Consider the following 17,364-nt stretch of genomic DNA (forward strand, 5'->3'; position numbering starts at 1 on the left):
AAAAAAAGTTCGACACTAAAGCAGAATGCTCTTGTCACTGGTCTCTCCACATCGCAAACAACACACCACAAACAACACACAACAAATAACACAACACAGAATCAAGGTTGTAGAAAGGCACCTGCGCAGGTTGGGTTACGATACCAAAGATTGAAAATATTGTTTGTGGCTACATCCAGGGTCAGAAGAGTGCAAATCTGCAATGTCGTGGCTCCCCCGTTGCACCGTTGCCACATGTCACCTTAACATTTGTTGCCCAAAGGAGAGAAAAGCTCTACGTGTGTAGAATACTTCAAAACCTTCTCAATACACATTTTATTATCTGTTGCTGATTTAATAAGAGTCAAAATAAATAACATGAAAAATACATCTCACCATAAAGCTGAATGTTTGTGTATTTGCCTCTACTATATATATATAGTTTGTTATATGTTATTGTTTTTCTAAAGATTTTGTTTTAATGATTTTCAATAGGTAACAGGTATTTTTGAGTAAACTCGACTGAAACAAGAGTCTTGATGTGTCAGAGGTGAATAGTACTTCAGAGCAAATACCTACTTTTACTTACTTATTTTGTTTCTAAAGATTTTGTGGTTCATTCAATCATTTTCACTAGTTCACAGATTTCACAAGTAAACTGGACTGAAAAGCATCTTAACATGTCCAGAGTAACAGACTAATGTTACTTCGGGGAAAATACCTTATTTTGTCAAAATAAAACACCTTTCAGAGAGTAATAATCAATGGAAAAGAAATGATATTGCGGCTGATGGACCAGTCTAGAGTGTGGCTGTGAGGGAAGAAGCTTGAGCTCCGGGATCTTCTAACTTCTACACAGATTAACTCCTACAATCCTGGTGATGATTCTAAGGTTGCCCAGTGACCACGTGTTGAGGTTTCCCACCAGAGATTCTACTATGGTCTGGATGAAGATTTCCCGACTCTCTTAAGCCCCCAACTTTCTAGGATGTCCATGGTAGACTAGACAGATTCACGGTTTAATTGTGGCGAAATTTGGTTTCAGACTTATTTTCACTAAAAATATATATATTTTTAAAGTGCAACTATTGTCAAAACCCAACTCTCCTGACTCACTCATGTTTCAAATGTTGAAGTCTTCCTCTCCAACGTCCCTCATCATGACCATGTTTTGAAGTTATTACTTTATAAAAATTATCCGTCTGAAATCGTAGCGAACGAGAGGTTACGAGAGCTGAGTCCGTTATGATGTAAATATGGTCTACCCTCCTCCGCCAGCCAGCTGTAATTACGAACCGCTTTGTTTATACAACGAGTCCCTTGGAGTAGTACACTTCCGGAATTGATCACATGCGTTGACAAAGTTCTATGTTTGACCAATCACAGCAGAGTGGGTGTGGTTATGGTAAACAAAATTAAAATTACTAGAAAAACAAAATGATTTCAGTGGGCGGGGCTAAAGTACATTTTCTAATGTAAATATTACAATGAAAAAAGTTTTGTACAGACACATACTGATGAGTACAATAGAGTCCAACATCTATTTAAGACACACTTAACACATTACTTGCGATTAAAAAAATGTTTAACGACTATGATTTACTCCTTGTTTCCTTCAATTATTTGTGCTTAATGCTTGAAGAAAAAAATGAATATATGTATATTTTTGTACTTTTCAATATATATATATACATATATATATACTGTTGAAAAGGTTAACAGACCAAATTTTGATCTAAAAGAAGCAAAAAAGTTGAGTTTAGGGTAAAGACGCAGAAGAAAATGATTGGATACTATAGAATCGCTAGCTAAACATGGCAAAAAAACATATTTGGAAATACTGAATTGTACTATAACTTACAAATGGTGAAGATATCTCAATATTTCGTTTTTATTTGTGAAGTCTTTAAAGGCAGCGCAGTAGAAAAAAACAGTGTCTTTGTATCAGCCATAGCATGTAAGGTTTCAATAGGAGGTAAAACTGTGAGACTGACATAAAGTGCTTTAATTATAAAGAAAACCCAAAGCATAGCTTAGTTTTAAGTGGATAATTTTTAATGAAAAATCAATAAAACACTGGTTATAAAAGAACATTTTTAATAAATGTTAATTCTAGGACGTAATCCTAGGTATGAAAAATAAAAGTATTTTCTTGATAAAAAAGTAACACTGAAACTAAACACTTGAATAGTTTGATGCTTTAAATACATTAGTAAAAGTTGACGAGCTGGACTGGACACTAAAGGCAGCAGGATGTCCGGGACAAGAACCTGGAGACTGATGGTGACGTCATGGTTAAATAGTTTAATAGAAAGGAAGACTCATACAAAAGGGAAGTTCCGTAAGGGCAGCTACATCCTGGAGCTCTAAAACGAAGCTTGGTTCAACCGCCATGAAACTTTTTTATTCACCTTAACAACCAGAACATGACGGTCCAGAAGAAGAGCGACACTTTATAAACACAAAGCTGATACAAGCAGGTGTCGAGTGCAATAGTTCGTCCAGAACAGTCTCTAGTGCATACTGGAAAGAGGATTATCAAGTGAATATAACTCATGATTGTGTTTATGTGATGAAATAAACAAGTATGAAAATTGACAACACAAAACTCTTCTTCTGCAGCAGCACGGGCGGAGACTCCTGCTCTGCTCCTGCTCTCTGGAGGACTTCAAGTAAGATCAGAGTTTGTTCACGGGTCATCTTTTGACTTTGGCGTCCTCTTTTAATTTCCACATCATCAGCTCCATGCAGGCGCACGCGTCCTCGCTGGAGTCGTGACCTTCCACTGTCGGAGCAACACAGACGTCGTTTTATAAACTGCATCTGAACACGTTTCACAAAACATCAAAACTTCAATTCAAGAGAGTTCTTAAGACTTAAGATCAGCAGCGACCTCTGCTGGCGAGCGTGTGGAAACTACGCTACATCCTCATGAAGCACATTTTAAACACATTTAAAACATGTATATCAGGCGATAAAAATATTGAATGGTTGAAGTTTACTTTTAAAAATTGGAACTTTAAATTTCTTTATTCAAATGTTGTTTTTATTAAAGAATGAGTTACTTTTAAAAAAAATGTAATCCAATAATTTCCATATTGAACGAAATTTCAATAAAAAAAAACATACTAATTTCTAAATGAATTGACAAATTGTATTAATACATAGAACCTTTTCTTTTTTGAATCAAACTCTTATTGCAATACTTTTTAATTTGTTACTCTTTAAAACTCAATATCAAAATTTGCCATATTTATCGACTTTGTTATCTTCTTATTTTATTTAAAAAGAAAATCTAACTTTCAATACACAATTAATTTAATTCAATTATTAAAAAAACATTTCAATAAATGATAATAGGTTTTTAATCGTTAAATGAATTTATTAAATATTCTGATGACAGTGATATACTTTCATAGGTTTAAACGTTCACTTCACTAACAGAAATGTAACTTTCGACTCCATAAAGAAACGTTGGGCATAAATGTGTTTCTCTCTCACCGCTGTCCTGTATGATGCGTTTGAGGTGATCGGCCATCAGGTTCCTCAAGGCCCGCTTGTAGGGGAGGCCGAGGCGGTGAGGAAACACGATGGATGTGTCGACCACGCTGCTGTGGATGACCTGAGGAGGAGGAGAAGAAGAAGAGACAGGTTGTTGAAAACAGAAGAGATTGTTTCAGATAATCAATGGTTATGAATACAATGAATAATGAATGGTGTTAAATAATGTGTTCAACAACATACATTTTTGTCCGGATGATATGGATTTATACTCAAGAACTAGTTCCTGAAAATGAAAATGATTTAATTTTCAAAATGTCTTCATGACTTTTTTTTTTTTTAACTCATAAGACCTTCTAAGGTGTTAGTAATCGATCTCTTACTATAAAGAAAACTAAAATGATGGTGTTTGGAAATCAATCAGGAAGTAATTGGATAAAACCTGTTGAACATGTAAAAAGAAACATTTCAAAATCAATGGCAATCTTGAAATATAAACTTTTGTGATTGTCTTTAGTTTTAGTACATTTTCTGCCCCTTATGTTGTTTCCTCATTTAATTCACTGTGTGGAATTATCAGGATTTACTGAATTGATCAAATTGTTTGACAAGAAAAACAAGCCAATTGCATCATAAACAAAGCCAGATATTATGCTCATACTGAGCCATTCTCTTTTTTATTCTCATGCTTTGCTAGTTAGAAAAACATTAATATCAACCATAGAACTTTTTGACGAGTTCAAGTGGGGTTCCCTTTTGGGGATTCGGAATATTTTCACCCTAAATTAAAGAATGTTTAATGGGTTTAAAAAAAATACATCGTTAATACGGGACTTTCTGTTTGCGTTTGCACCATCTAGTGGCAAAAGAAGGAAAACGCACTCGAAGGAAAACACGATTGAATGAATGATGGGGGGATGTTTTCAAAAACTCATCTGGGTTCATGAAACCCGGTCGAAATAGTGGAAAAGGTCATGAAATCAAAATAAATGTCATCAAAATGTTTAGATCTTTGACTCATAAAAATATTTAACTAAAGTAATTTTAATAAGAGATGTGTGTTGAAGTATATCAGTGCCATCAGCATAATGACGGTTGAATTTAACATTACATTTTTGTATGTGGTTATTTCTAAATGAATTATTTTATTTATAAATGATCATAGAGTTGAATATTATAATTTAAATAATCAATATTATATTAATTTAAAATGTAATATAAAGATATTGGTATAACAATGAAAATATTTATATTTTAAATTTAGAAGGCAATGTTTTTATTACACTTAAAAAAAGTTGCATATTCTAATTCCATAATATTTTAATCTATAGCCTTTTAAATTAAATATAAAAATGTGGGTTTCATAGTGCCACCACTATATTGAATTTAAGAGGCTACAAATTAAAATATATTGAACTTAAAAAATATATTTTCTGAATTAATATAATTAATCATTGTTTTTTTTAATTGTATAAATTTATTCAATTATATAAAACAACAACATCAATTGAAAGTTTCATCATTCAAAATGTTAAATTAAAGCGTTCCATATTCTGATGACACCCATATACTGCCATAAACATGATACGATCGGGGGGTTAAGGTCTGGTCTACCTTCAGGGCCAGGAGGTCACTCTCCAGACTGTGACCCACGAGGATGGACTCTGCGGCGAACATACTGAGCAACACCGCCTGAACGTCCCTCAGAGTGATGGTGACGCTTTCCAGGTCTTCCTCCGTCACCCCCGAGAACCTGAAAGAGTAAACCGCCGAGTCAGCTCTGACCACGACACCCGTGGAGGTTTAGGTCTCACCGTGTGTTGTAGTCCACCACGGGACTCTGAGGTTTGACGAAGGTGTCGTAGATGACCTTCAGGCTGGAGTCGATCACGGTGACTCGGGTCAGTTCCAGGCCTTGTTTGGTGTAACACTGAATCAAAGAGGAAAAGCGTTAAACATACACTGTGATTCTTTCAGCTCCATTTTCTTCTCACCATCTCACAGTCCAGAGCGAACACGCCGGGATTCCCGTCCGGAGGGAGAGGTTTGCTGAACGTCGTCACGTAGCCGTCCAGACAATCCACGCGGCCGTCTTGGACGTGTTGCTGTAAGTTAAATCACATTTGTTAAGTCCCTCTGACCTTTCAGTGGAGCTCATAGACCTGATGTCAACACTTGGACCAGGGAGATCATTACCTTGGACACCTGACATCCTGTAGACCCCACAGCTCCAGAGCAGCAGCTGTAGCTGGTCTCCCAGCCTCCAGAAACTAGAACAGATAAACCGACATCATTGAATCCACACAAAAAACATTTTGATTGTTTTGAAAATGTCTCCTGAAAGTAAAACCCTGTAAATGTAAAACAGGCCGAGGAACTGAATGAGGAATTTACAGTTCAAATCCTGAACAAAAAGTGGAGAACACGGAAGACGACGACACAATCACAAGTATGTACAGAAGTTGAAAACCAAATATGCTACTTTATTACTCCCCAAATCAAAAAAACTATTGTAAATAAAATCTGCAATTTTGGAGAAAATGATTGTACATTTGTAATTGTAAGGTTTTGTAAGTTCATTATATTACCTTGATCTGTAATTTACCTTTGACACTTAAAAGTGTCGGTTTGGAAACATGATACTACCTTGTCAAGATTTTCTTTACTGCTCCAGACATGAGAGACTAATGGCATCGAAAACTTTTTAATCAGAGGGAGACTTACATATGGACTGAAATTAAAGGATGAACGGTTTAGAGAGGTTAGGAAAAGTGCTTTAAATGCAGAGATTAATGTATGAATGTTGTTTTTTACACATTTGTATATTTAGAAATGTTTTTTTATTTTGTTTTACAAGTTGATGCATGAAAGAGAACCGTCTCTTTCATAATGTCAATCATAACAGACAAATTATTAAATAAAACACTAAAAAGGATGAACATAATAATAGACTTGACTGTGAGGACTGACTAAAAAAACACTAATGTAAATAAACAAGTAAATGGATTTGATAATTAACAACAACTCGCACTTATATCAAATATGAAATTAAGAGTAAACAACACGTTCTTGATGACCCTCAGTAGGTTTATTTCGTTGTGTTGGCGGTACCAGAGGAAGACGTGCAAGTGAGCTAAAGTTAAACTAAACATACTTGGTTTCCTACAGACTAATATTACTCGGTTTCAACTGATAAATCATGTGGAGTGTAACTCTTTTGCTTATGTAATATATTTGAATAAGGGCTGACAATAGTGATAATGAATAGTTTGTGTGTGTATATATTGTTTCTTGTTAATTCTTGTCTTTTTGTCATTGGTCTTCATCGTGGGTGAGTGAAGGCTCTAGCTAATGTATTTGGGGTTATACACAAATGTATATAAAATAACAAAACACATTTTGGAAAATGAAATACAAACACAGACCTCGTTGTCTGCGTTGGCGTCCCCAGTGGAAAGAACACTCCTCCACCCGGACACAGTTGCCTTTGTGGTCGATTCTATACTTGGCCCCACATCGACGGCAAATCTTGCTGAAGGCTGCGAAAACATCAAGGACAGGTTTACATGTGACCCTCACACAGTTCCAGCGTCAAGAGTCTGAGGTTCACGAAGAGCCTCACGGTCATTAGGGATCTTCTTCTCTCCGTTGCTGAACAGGACGGCCTTCCCTGCAGCAGCGGGGTTCACTCTCGGGTAGCCATGCTCCTGCAGCTGCTCCTCCGTCATCAAGTACGTCTTGATCTTGTAGTACAGCGACACGCCTGACCAGAGTGGGGAAAAATAAATAGGAATGATTTACTATAACAGTTTTGAGCAACACTTGTGCTCTGATCTACAGTAAAAAAAAGATACAACATTCACAGCTACTTTTCCAGAGACAATTTATTGACAACGTTTTATTTACTCTTTTTTTTTAATACTTTTTATATTATACTATTATTTAAAACATTTACTTATGTTTATATATTTTACATATTTGAATTAGGGGTTTCCATTTACAAGAACCTGACGATACAATCGGTTCATGAAACAGGGGCAAGGATACGCCGTCTGTTGGGATACATTGCGATACCGCAGGAACAAGTATATATTTGTAGTATTGTCGAGTACTTGACTCTGGTGTTGTAGAATTTACAGACAATGTGACTCTTGATGAAGTCGTAACTGCTTTCATTTATTTTGAAACCAAAATGTGTCCAAACATCAGCTTTAAAGGCTGCTGGAGTCGACTGTATCCTCTCGTCCTCAGTCATCGCTGGGTTCTTGCTATAAAACCATTAGCTAGAGAGGACGTAATGACTGCTGCCATCTTGCAGCCAGAAGTTTCATTTCAGCACAACAATATATAGACATAAACTTTATTTTGAACCCATGCAAGTTGAATGTTCATTGTAAATTTAAAAAAAAAAAGTGTATCCCTTTTATACACAGTCTAGGGAAATAATAACCATAAAATCTACATGATAAAATATTATTTGAAAGCCAAGAAAAGTTTGAACCGACCTGTGAGCTTCTCTTCCTGTTTCTTGCCCATCCTGTTGATGGTGAAGCTCGTGGTCGCTGCCAGACGACCTCCGAGAACCCCCTCATGAGACTGAACCCTCCTCTTCGCTGCACACTCGCCTGTCGTCAAACAAAGTAAACGACAAGGAGGGACTCATGACTGACTTGATGTCATTAAGTGAACATTCCTTTCAATTCTAAAATGTCAAGGAGATCCTTTTAGTGGTTCAAAGGAGACTCACTGTATCTGGGCGACGAAGAGGAGGTGCTCTTGCTGCGCAGCTTCTTCAGCGCGTTGACTGCCAGGTTGAGGTAGATGTTTTTACTGCTGCTGCGGTCGTACACCATCTTCTCCTCATCCAGACCCTGGAACAGTCGGATCACAGTTGTGAGGAGGACCTAAGAGCCGACACTAGTCCTCTCATGTGGCTGGATAACCATCATTGAGCAACTAGAAAAGCACTGACGCAGTGAACACCTCTGCCAAGATTCTCTTGCACTTTATAAAACACAGTCAACCAATATATTGTGTCGAGTTGCTCCCTGCACAGGAGACAGACCATTTGGATCAGCCACAAGATCCATTTTATTTTTAACTTTTTAATAAGGTCAAGTTTTCTTGTTTAACCAGATCTGAATCACAGTTATACAGGCTTATATGATCATATTGTGTTTTGACATTTACAGTTGAACTAATATACAAGTATATCAGCGCCGTCAGAAAAGTAATTGGTTTAATTCAACATTTCAAATGTTGAAACTTAGAATTTATTTAATTAAAATATTTGTTGTTGTTTAATTGAAATGGGATAAATTCATCATACATTTTCTATATTTCATATTTTCATTAATAGCATTTTAAATTCAATATAAAACATTCCATTATTATAACATTTTTATATTAAATTTGAAAGTCTACGAATTAAAAAATAATGAATTAAGACAATTATTTTGGCATTATTGAAATTATGTACTCATACAAATAATGTAAAACTTAAAAAAAAAAACTAAAAAAAAATCATAACGTTTCAATCGTTTAGAAATCCAAGTTCCAACATTATAAATGTTAAATTAAATCATTCAATATTCTAATGGCACTGACATACTTTCGTAAACTAGTATTCAACAATATAAATAATTACAAAATAAAATCGTTTGTCAGGTGTTATATATAAATGTATTAGTTCCCTTTGACCTCTTGACTGCATAAATAGAGTCAAAGTCCTGTAAACAGTAAGAAGTAGTATGAATTAATAAAAAAATAAAATAAAATCCGAATAATCCTAAGAAAATATGTAGTTCAGCAGTTCACAAACAAACAAGATGCGATATAAATCACGGTCCTCCTACCATCTGGAAGGCCTCGTCCTCTGACGGGCAGAACTTGACACACTCATCGATGAAAGTGCTGAGGTATCGCTGACGCACGTTGGTAGGAACTTTGGCTCCGAAGTCAACGGGAATGACGGGCCGCTTCATGGAGGCGCTCTGAGCAGTCGACAAAAAGATGAGCAGGAGACATTTCACCAAAATTAAAAAATATCTAGAGTCTGGTGCAGACCTTCAAGGTGGGCGTGTGAGCCATTCTTCTCTGTGGGGTTGTGGACTCAGTCTTGGACAGGATCCCGGCGGCGGTGTAGGTTTTCACAGCCTGCTGTTGTCGAGAGGGGGATAAAACCCGACTTGCAGCTGGTTTGCCGTTGACAGGACCTAAAAACAGAAGCCAGATTTCCTGTTGAACTGGAAATACGTGATAAAAGATTTCCCTATTGATGTCATAAATAGAACAAACAGACACTATTACGCCCATCATTATAATTTGAGTCATTACAAAACAAATAAAAACTGATTCTTGACACAAGTTTTATATTCAATGCCTACTTGGTAGAACCATTGAACCAATGAACAACTTTGACCATCACTTTGGCCTGAACCCTCTTCTATACGTGCGTCACACTCAAGGCCCGTATTATATGTGGACGAAAACAAAGTACACAAATGTTCATGTTGATATAATGACTTATAAAGATGGTAGTTTTTAAGATAAGTATTTTTATTTTATTTAAGATGTCAACAATGAAGAACCCAAGGACGTTTGCAAAAGCTCATCTTAATGACAGAAATGAGAATGTAATTTTAAAAAGGAAAAGATAATATCATGTCATAGTCATCCATCCTGTTGCAAACAGTTTGGTGAATAAAAATGCTCTTTGGCTCTCGACCTTGACTGCTAAAAATGTTTAAAGTTTGACAGCTATTAGTATGAGTGTTAGAGCATGTACAACTTGGAACTCAGAACAGACATGTCCCACAGATCACACTCAATAATGTGAAATGAACACGATTGAGGACTTTTAAAATTCTCAACAAGTTTCTCTGTGTTTGTGTTCAATCGTTTATTGTTCAAAGTGTGAAACATTAACCAAACTCTTAATAGTCGTGGAATGCATTTTACAGACTAGAGTAATACTATGGAGTCTCAGGGACTAATACTACAAACCATCAAGAAGTAATACTATTGAGCCACATGGGGTAATACTATGGAGTAACACTACGGAGTCATACTACGTAGTTACATAAAGTAATATTACGGAGTAATACTCTGTAGTAATACTATAGAGTAATACTACGGAGTCATACTACAGACCTACGTAGAGTAATACTATGGAGTAATACTATGGAGTAAATCTACAGAGATATACTAAGGAGCCACGTAGAGTAATACTACGGAGCCACATGGAGTAATACTATTGAGTAAATCTATGGAGTAACACTATGAGGCATGTAGAGTGATATTATGGAGTAATTCTACAGAAATATACTAAGGGGCCACGTAGAGTCATATTACAGAATAATACTACGGAGCCACATCGAGTAATACTATTGAGTAAATCTATGGAGTAACACTACGAGAAATGTAGAGTAATATGATGGAGTAATACTACGGAGCAATGTTGAGCAATACTACGGAGCCACGTGGAGTAATACTACGTCGTCATAATTGTGTTGCACTTTTGTAGCTTTTTAACATTTTGACAGATTTTTGAGCGACATGTAAGACATAAATCAGTTACGAAGGACAACCAGAATTGATATATAAGGCGCACTGTCCATTTTTGAGAAAATTAGAGAACATGAAGTGAATCTTTTAGTCTGGAAAATATGGTATATGTTTTGTCGCGATTACTCAATTTAGTGGATGACTTCAGCTGCTGTTGATCAACAAAACTTGGATGTGTAAGAGTAAGTGGTCTAGTACTTGATCTGGAGGGGGCCGGCTGTGGGTTAGGACGGTGTGCTATCCTTCTTTTATCCCCAGAAGAGCTGGAGCTGGAGGAACTCTTGACTGAAGCCTTGACTGAAGCAGCCATCTGAGCCGCCTGCTGCTGCGCCATCTGCATCCGCTGGTAACAAACCTCCTGGGCCGTGGGGATCCGCTGCGGTCGCACCACCGCCTTGTTTGTTGCGTCACTCTGAAATGAAGAACAATTTTTGATCACAAACAAAAACAAAACAAAAGTGGCCGGCAGTGAAAACCAACATCGTTTCATTCAAACTTCCATCCCACATGTTTTCTCTGTAAAGGAAGCACAACAATATGTTAGAACAGTGGTTCTTAACCTGGGTTCGATCGAACCCTAGGGGTTCGGTGAGTCGGTCTCAGGGGTTCGGCAGAGCCTCCGCCGCTGAGGTCCGGACACACCGAATTATCGTATAAATTCGTGATGACACGCCCAGCTGGGCCATCACTGGCTGCAGATGATAATGCTTAACTGTTTGGCCCATCAGTGCTGCGGGGAATTTAGTGCTCAGTAGTCAACGTGTGACTGACGTGTGATTTCTTTGTTCATATTTTAATCCATACTCACTATGTCGGGCAAAAGAGGAAAGTGGTCGGACAAATTTGTACAACATGGATTCACATGTATCACGGAATGTGATGGGAGTGAGCGTCATATCTGCATGATTTGCAACGCCAAGTTGAGCACCGGTGTAGCTACAATATCGTGTCCACTTCCTACGTGATGACGTCACACGCTCCATATGCAAATGTCTCTTAAAAATATTTTTAATGGGTTAAAGAAACGTCAACACAACGCTTACATGATACTTTTCCCCACATAAAACCTTTATATTGACAAGAAGACGATCTTCGCCAACATAATCACTTTCTTTCATTTCCTGGTCTGACGATCATGTGACTTTGACACCAACAGGAAGTGTCTGCGTTACATGTGATGAAGCCTCTGATTGGCTGAAGCTGTTTAACTAATAATAACACACAACTGTACAATGAAATACAAACATTCGAGCTCAGAAATAATTTGCTTATGTACATTTAATAATTGATTTAAATCGGGGAAAAAAATCGAAATGAAAACTAAATAATCACTGAAGTGTTTTTAAACTACACACAGAAAGAATGAGTTATAGAAAGAGATGGCCTGAAACAACAAAGTTCTGTCCTCGTTGCTGGCTTGACTGATGACTGAATGACTCATGCCAAGAATTTACAACAATCGAAGTTTCTCTGACAAACTCTTTATCTATTAATGTCCGAGACAGTCGGAGGAACGTCTGCTCCAGTACCTCGGTCTTCTCTCAAACTGCTGTACACCTCAATCTTTCGTCTCTCTTTCGTTAACGTTTATTCAGAGAATTACTGCCTCTGTGAAGATCCTAATTCATAACAAAGCTCACTTACACTTCCTTTGCCAACAAAATGGGAGACTCTTTTCTTCTGACTGGCAGTCTCCTCTGCCTCTCTCTTCTCATCCGTGTCTTTCACTTGCTGTGTAGACACAAGAGGTATGGTCAAAGCAGAAACTGGTTGAATCAAGACAGTCAGAAGAAAACGCAGATACCTGTTTTCCTTGTCTCCCCTTGTCTTCCGTCTTCACCTCCTTCGACTCATTGAAGATCCGCAGACATTCCTCCAAAGGATCAGACTCAAAGTCTAAATCCTGGAAGATGGAATAGTCGATTTCGTCGCTGTTGAATACGTCGTCGTCTGCACTAGCCCCGTTGCCTTCGTCCTCCACGGTCGGCTGCTCCAACGCTCTCTTCTTCAGCGATCTCTGTCTCTTCAGGGCGTTGGCGGACATCCTCACCAGCTCCTCTTCCGACTCGTCGTCCACCTCGAGGGGCTCAGCCTCTTCTGCGCTGTCATCCCCGAACAGATCCAAGTGACTGGGAGTGTGGTTGATGTGTTTGCTGGAAGCTTTGGTTCCATTTGATGAGCTACCTTTGACCTTACTGATGTGACGTTCTGAACCGCTTTTACTATCTCTTTTGTCTTTTTTATTAACATCTAGTTTACCTGCCTTTTCTTTGTCTTTACTTCCCTGCTCCTTGTCATGAGTTTTAAGTTTCTTCCTTTCCTTTTCTTCTAAATCCCTATTTTGCTTTTTAGAATTGTTTTTTAACGCATCACTATATTTACCTTTCTCTTTATCACTTAATTTAACCACTTTCTTTTCTTCCTTTTGACCAATTTTGTCTTTCTTTTTAGAGTCTGGTGAGCCCTTTAACGACTCCTTCACCTTTTTGTTGCTGCTTAACTTACTAGTCAAAGTTTTGTCGATTTTCTTCTCCACTTTTTTAATCTTTTCAGGCGTGCTGCTTTTATTTGGGCTTGAATAACTATCCTGCTTCCTCTTGTCATTTTTTTTCTTCCTTTTAATCTCCTCTGTACTGTCAGAGTCCAGTGTCAAATCGACTATATTGCTCAATGATGATGCTTTCAACGTCTCTTTAGTCCTTTCATTTCTCTCCTTTCCTGCTGCGTCCACAGAAGAGTCGTTGCTTTTCCTCTTCTTGAGAGTACTCAGTGACGTGGGCCGATACTCCGAGGAAGAGTTTTCACCGTCCGAGTCTGAAATAGTGTAAGTATTACTCGTTTCTATACTACCGTGCCGTGGCTTCTTCACAGCTGGCACATACTCTTCATCCGAGAATCTGGGCGCTTTGTGAGTCCTGTTTCTATTAACAGTTTTTTCAACTTTTTTGTCCTTAATTCCAGCAGAAAAGTTCGAAAGAGGATCGTACTCCATATCTGTGGACGGTCTGCAGTTGTCCAGGGTGTATTTACAGTTTGAGGAATATTTTGCCGGAGGAGTCACATAGGGTTGTGTCCGAGATGAAGGCTTTTTTAAAGAAGTAGGAACGTACTCCATGGAGTCGCTGCTGCTGCCCTGGTTGTCTGAATCCAGCGTATATTTGCTGCAGCCTGGTGCGGGATTGTAACCTCCAGAAGTCATTTGATAACTCCCCGGGTCATAAGCAGAATGTGTTGTTCCTGCCGCCGATTGTGCTTTGGCAAAACCAAAGGATGACGCTGTTTTTTCACTGGGATCATAAAGTTCTTTCTCCACATGAGATAGCTTCCTCTTGTCCATTTCCACCTGGTTCTGTACCTCCTCGATGGCTTTGTTGACCTGCTCCAGGGCGCCGCTGAGGTCATCTGAGGTCTCTGGTTGTCCATTCTGCTTCTCTTGAGATCTCACAACCTCAGGGTTGAAAGGGTCGTAGCCTTCTGTAGAAATTCAAGACAAAACAATCATGAGAAAAAAAAAAAGTTAGAGAAACACAAGTACTACAATATAAAACTAGTAGAACTAATAAAACAAAAAAAAATCCAGCCTTTAAAGGTAGTGTAGTGCTTCCTTTTCCTGCAACACCTTTTTACTATATGCCTAAAATAAGCTTTAACTGTAGGTATTTAACATGCTGTACAAAAAAACAAAACAAATGAACAGTTAAGTTAAGTCAAGATCTTCGAACAAAGAGTCTTCACCACATAAACGTTTAAAGGGTGTTTATTAAATATTCACACACACCTTTCCACCTTAATTTTTTTTTAATCGAACACAAGGATGTCCGTTTCTCTTCAAACAACATCCCTGCCTCAGGCGTACAGTTGTTTGTATTAAGATATCAAGAGAGTGATGAGTAATAAATGTAGGGTGACTTTGATTGAAACCAGACTTTCGAGTCTTTGAAGTGTATCAACAATAATAGCCAGAGAGAGACAGTCAACAAAGATCTAAACAACCTGTAAGTAAGTAATACTTGTAGAGCGCTTTCCTAGACCAGGGTCACAAAGTGGTTAAACAATCAAAACAATACCCAATAAAATATATGCTTAAAAGGTCATGATAACACCGAGACAAACACAAGAGTCTCAGAGAATCAAGGAAAAGCCTGCACGAATAAAAGTGTCTAAAGATGTTTCTTGAAGGAGTCAGTAGATCATCAAACACAGAGAGGAAGATCTGTATCATCAAGCAAAAAAGTAAGAAAGGTAAGAAAAGAGACTTTAAATGACGTTCTATGACTTTACAATACTATAATTTTCGACTTTCATTATTTTACGTGTATGCATTTATGAAAACACCGAGGTTTATCTTTCGTCTGACTTTTTTTTCTAATATGAAATGTAAATGGTTTGGTTTCGACACATCTTTGTCTGAAGAGATGTTTCTTTTGTTACACATGCAGTCAAGTTGGAGAGCAGCTTCACTGAAGGATAGGTTCAAGTAAACGCTTGTTCATCCAAAAAGATCAACCATAGTCACCTTTTTGTGCAGCATATGCTTTTTTAATATCGTCTCCGTAGGACAGTCGTCTTTGTAGGCAGTGTCTGAAGTGACAGTACGGTCTGTTACACCCATTTCGTCCGTCTTTGCCCTCGCTGTAAAACGGGCAGTCGAGGCCTCGGAAGAACCCTGTGGATTTCAACATCACGTCAAGATGATGCCCTCACTCCACCATCGGGTTACTGGGCCTTTGGCTGCGTCTTCTTAGAGGGGGGAGAGGGACACAGGTTAGGAGCAAACGCTAGAACAACAACAGTCTCTACGGCGCCATGTTGAGCTGGCAAGTCTCGCGAGATGTTAGGTTATCGCGATATTTCCGGTCTGCACGTAGCTCGTTATTCAATAACGTGGAAAGTTAGTTTGTGGCGAAGATAAAGTTTTAGATTCCAATGTTAAAGCAAGACAAACATGTTTGAGTTCCGTATGTTTAAGGCTATCATTCTTAGGTGCAACTACTTGTTCAATACATTTCATGTTCATAGCTCAGTAGTATTTAGAAAAATAAAAAGGCAGGGAACAAGAATTTGAATTTTTTTTATTTAACAGGAGATTCAATATATACATTTAAACAAACAATGAGCATGAGTTCAACATGACATGAGCCAGTTCTACAAGACTGCGGTGACAGAAGAACATGCGGAAATGTAGATGTGCTTAAATGGAAATGAATAGAGTTTTTATAGATGTATGCACACATTTAGACCCCGAATACATTTTTCCAGGGAGTTGTGTCACAGGCGTCAACAGGGACCGTGGATAAAACTGAATATGAAAATACAAAAATAGTGAAGATCTCTAATGCAGTTTTCAGTACACGTCTTAAACGTATGCAGCCAGCAAGAAAACGGCGTTCTACGTCTTTTAATATTTTCATTTATATACATTCAGACTGAGAAGAGAAAGATTAAAAACGTCTACTACCCAATTTCCTTATTGGATATCACTGGATTGTGGTGAATTGTACACCAAGACATGTTTAACTCATCATAAAAATTAATTTAATCGTATCTACCGAGTACATTTGTCTGTGATAATAATAATAAAAACATGTAATAAATACTACTACTACTACTAGCGTCTGCTACTAGCTACCTACCTGCCACAGGTGAATCACAAACAAAGTGAAAGTAGCAAAGGCGTCACTTTTGTGCGTTTCTTACATGAGATCTGATTGGCTATCGTTAAGGTCAGGTGTGTATGGAAAGATATACGCGCCGTAAGAAAATAGAATGGTTACATTTCACATTTCGTGTTGGACCTTACAAATGTTTTATTTTATTTAATTGAAATGTCGCTGTTTAAAAAAAAAATAAAGAAAGAATTTCACTTTATTAAAGCTGCTCAATGAGATTTTAAGTCGAGCGACGCCAGTGGACTAAAGTGGTAGTGTTTAGCCCGAGACCACATTACCCATGAGCACTCGCTAAATGTCGCAAAAGTTGCCATGTCCCGGTTTGTAGCAGTTGGACGAATTTTCTGTTCTATTGTCTGAATGAAGGATGTATACCGATGAGGTAATGAATCAGATTGTGGATAACTGTGGATTTGTAAATAACGTTACTTTAACTTTGTTTTTGTACCGTAATCCGCCCCTCCCCCCACCACAACCAGCGATATGTTGCATGTTCACACCATCCCCAAGAACTTTTACAGTGAAAATAAATCGCAAACATTTTAGTACAAACATATTAAGGTACCCAAAACTACCCAGAGCTGCTTTAATAAAAATGAAATCTATTTATCTATCTATCCATCCATCCATCCATAGGATTGCAGTAATA

At 37.8% G+C, this 17,364-nt stretch overlaps 1 protein-coding gene across 1 annotated transcript; it reads right to left on the reverse strand.

Moving 5' to 3' along the window:
• Positions 1 to 2,263: 2,263 nt before the first annotated feature.
• rexo1 (REX1, RNA exonuclease 1 homolog) lies at positions 2,264 to 15,854 on the reverse strand. The gene is made up of 16 exons (XM_087784893.1): positions 15,563 to 15,854; positions 12,851 to 14,520; positions 12,691 to 12,777; positions 11,245 to 11,458; positions 9,547 to 9,695; positions 9,336 to 9,473; positions 8,228 to 8,351; positions 7,986 to 8,105; positions 7,103 to 7,243; positions 6,906 to 7,019; positions 5,677 to 5,750; positions 5,475 to 5,585; positions 5,295 to 5,410; positions 5,095 to 5,233; positions 3,481 to 3,601; positions 2,264 to 2,764 (listed from the first exon to the last, which is right to left on the reverse strand). The coding sequence occupies exons 1-16, from the start codon at positions 15,726 to 15,728 to the stop codon at positions 2,676 to 2,678; spliced, it is 3,573 nt and encodes a 1,190-aa protein (XP_087641019.1). The 5' UTR covers positions 15,729 to 15,854; the 3' UTR covers positions 2,264 to 2,675.
• Positions 15,855 to 17,364: the final 1,510 nt, after the last annotated feature.

The sequence above is a fragment of the Callionymus lyra genome, chromosome 2 (assembly GCF_982586985.1).
Source record: "Callionymus lyra chromosome 2, fCalLyr1.hap1.1, whole genome shotgun sequence".
Lineage (NCBI taxonomy): Eukaryota > Metazoa > Chordata > Actinopteri > Syngnathiformes > Callionymidae > Callionymus > Callionymus lyra.

Coding starts and splice junctions, on each gene's coding strand:
- rexo1 (XM_087784893.1), bottom strand. CDS start 15,728: ATGTTGAAATCCACAGGGTTCTTCCGAGGCCTCGACTGCCCGTTTTAC. Junction 14,521..15,562: donor AGCATATGCTGCACAAAAAG/GTGACTATGGTT, acceptor GAATTTCTACAG/AAGGCTACGACCCTTTCAAC. Junction 8,106..8,227: donor CTCTTCGTCGCCCAGATACA/GTGAGTCTCCTT, acceptor GTTTGACGACAG/GCGAGTGTGCAGCGAAGAGG.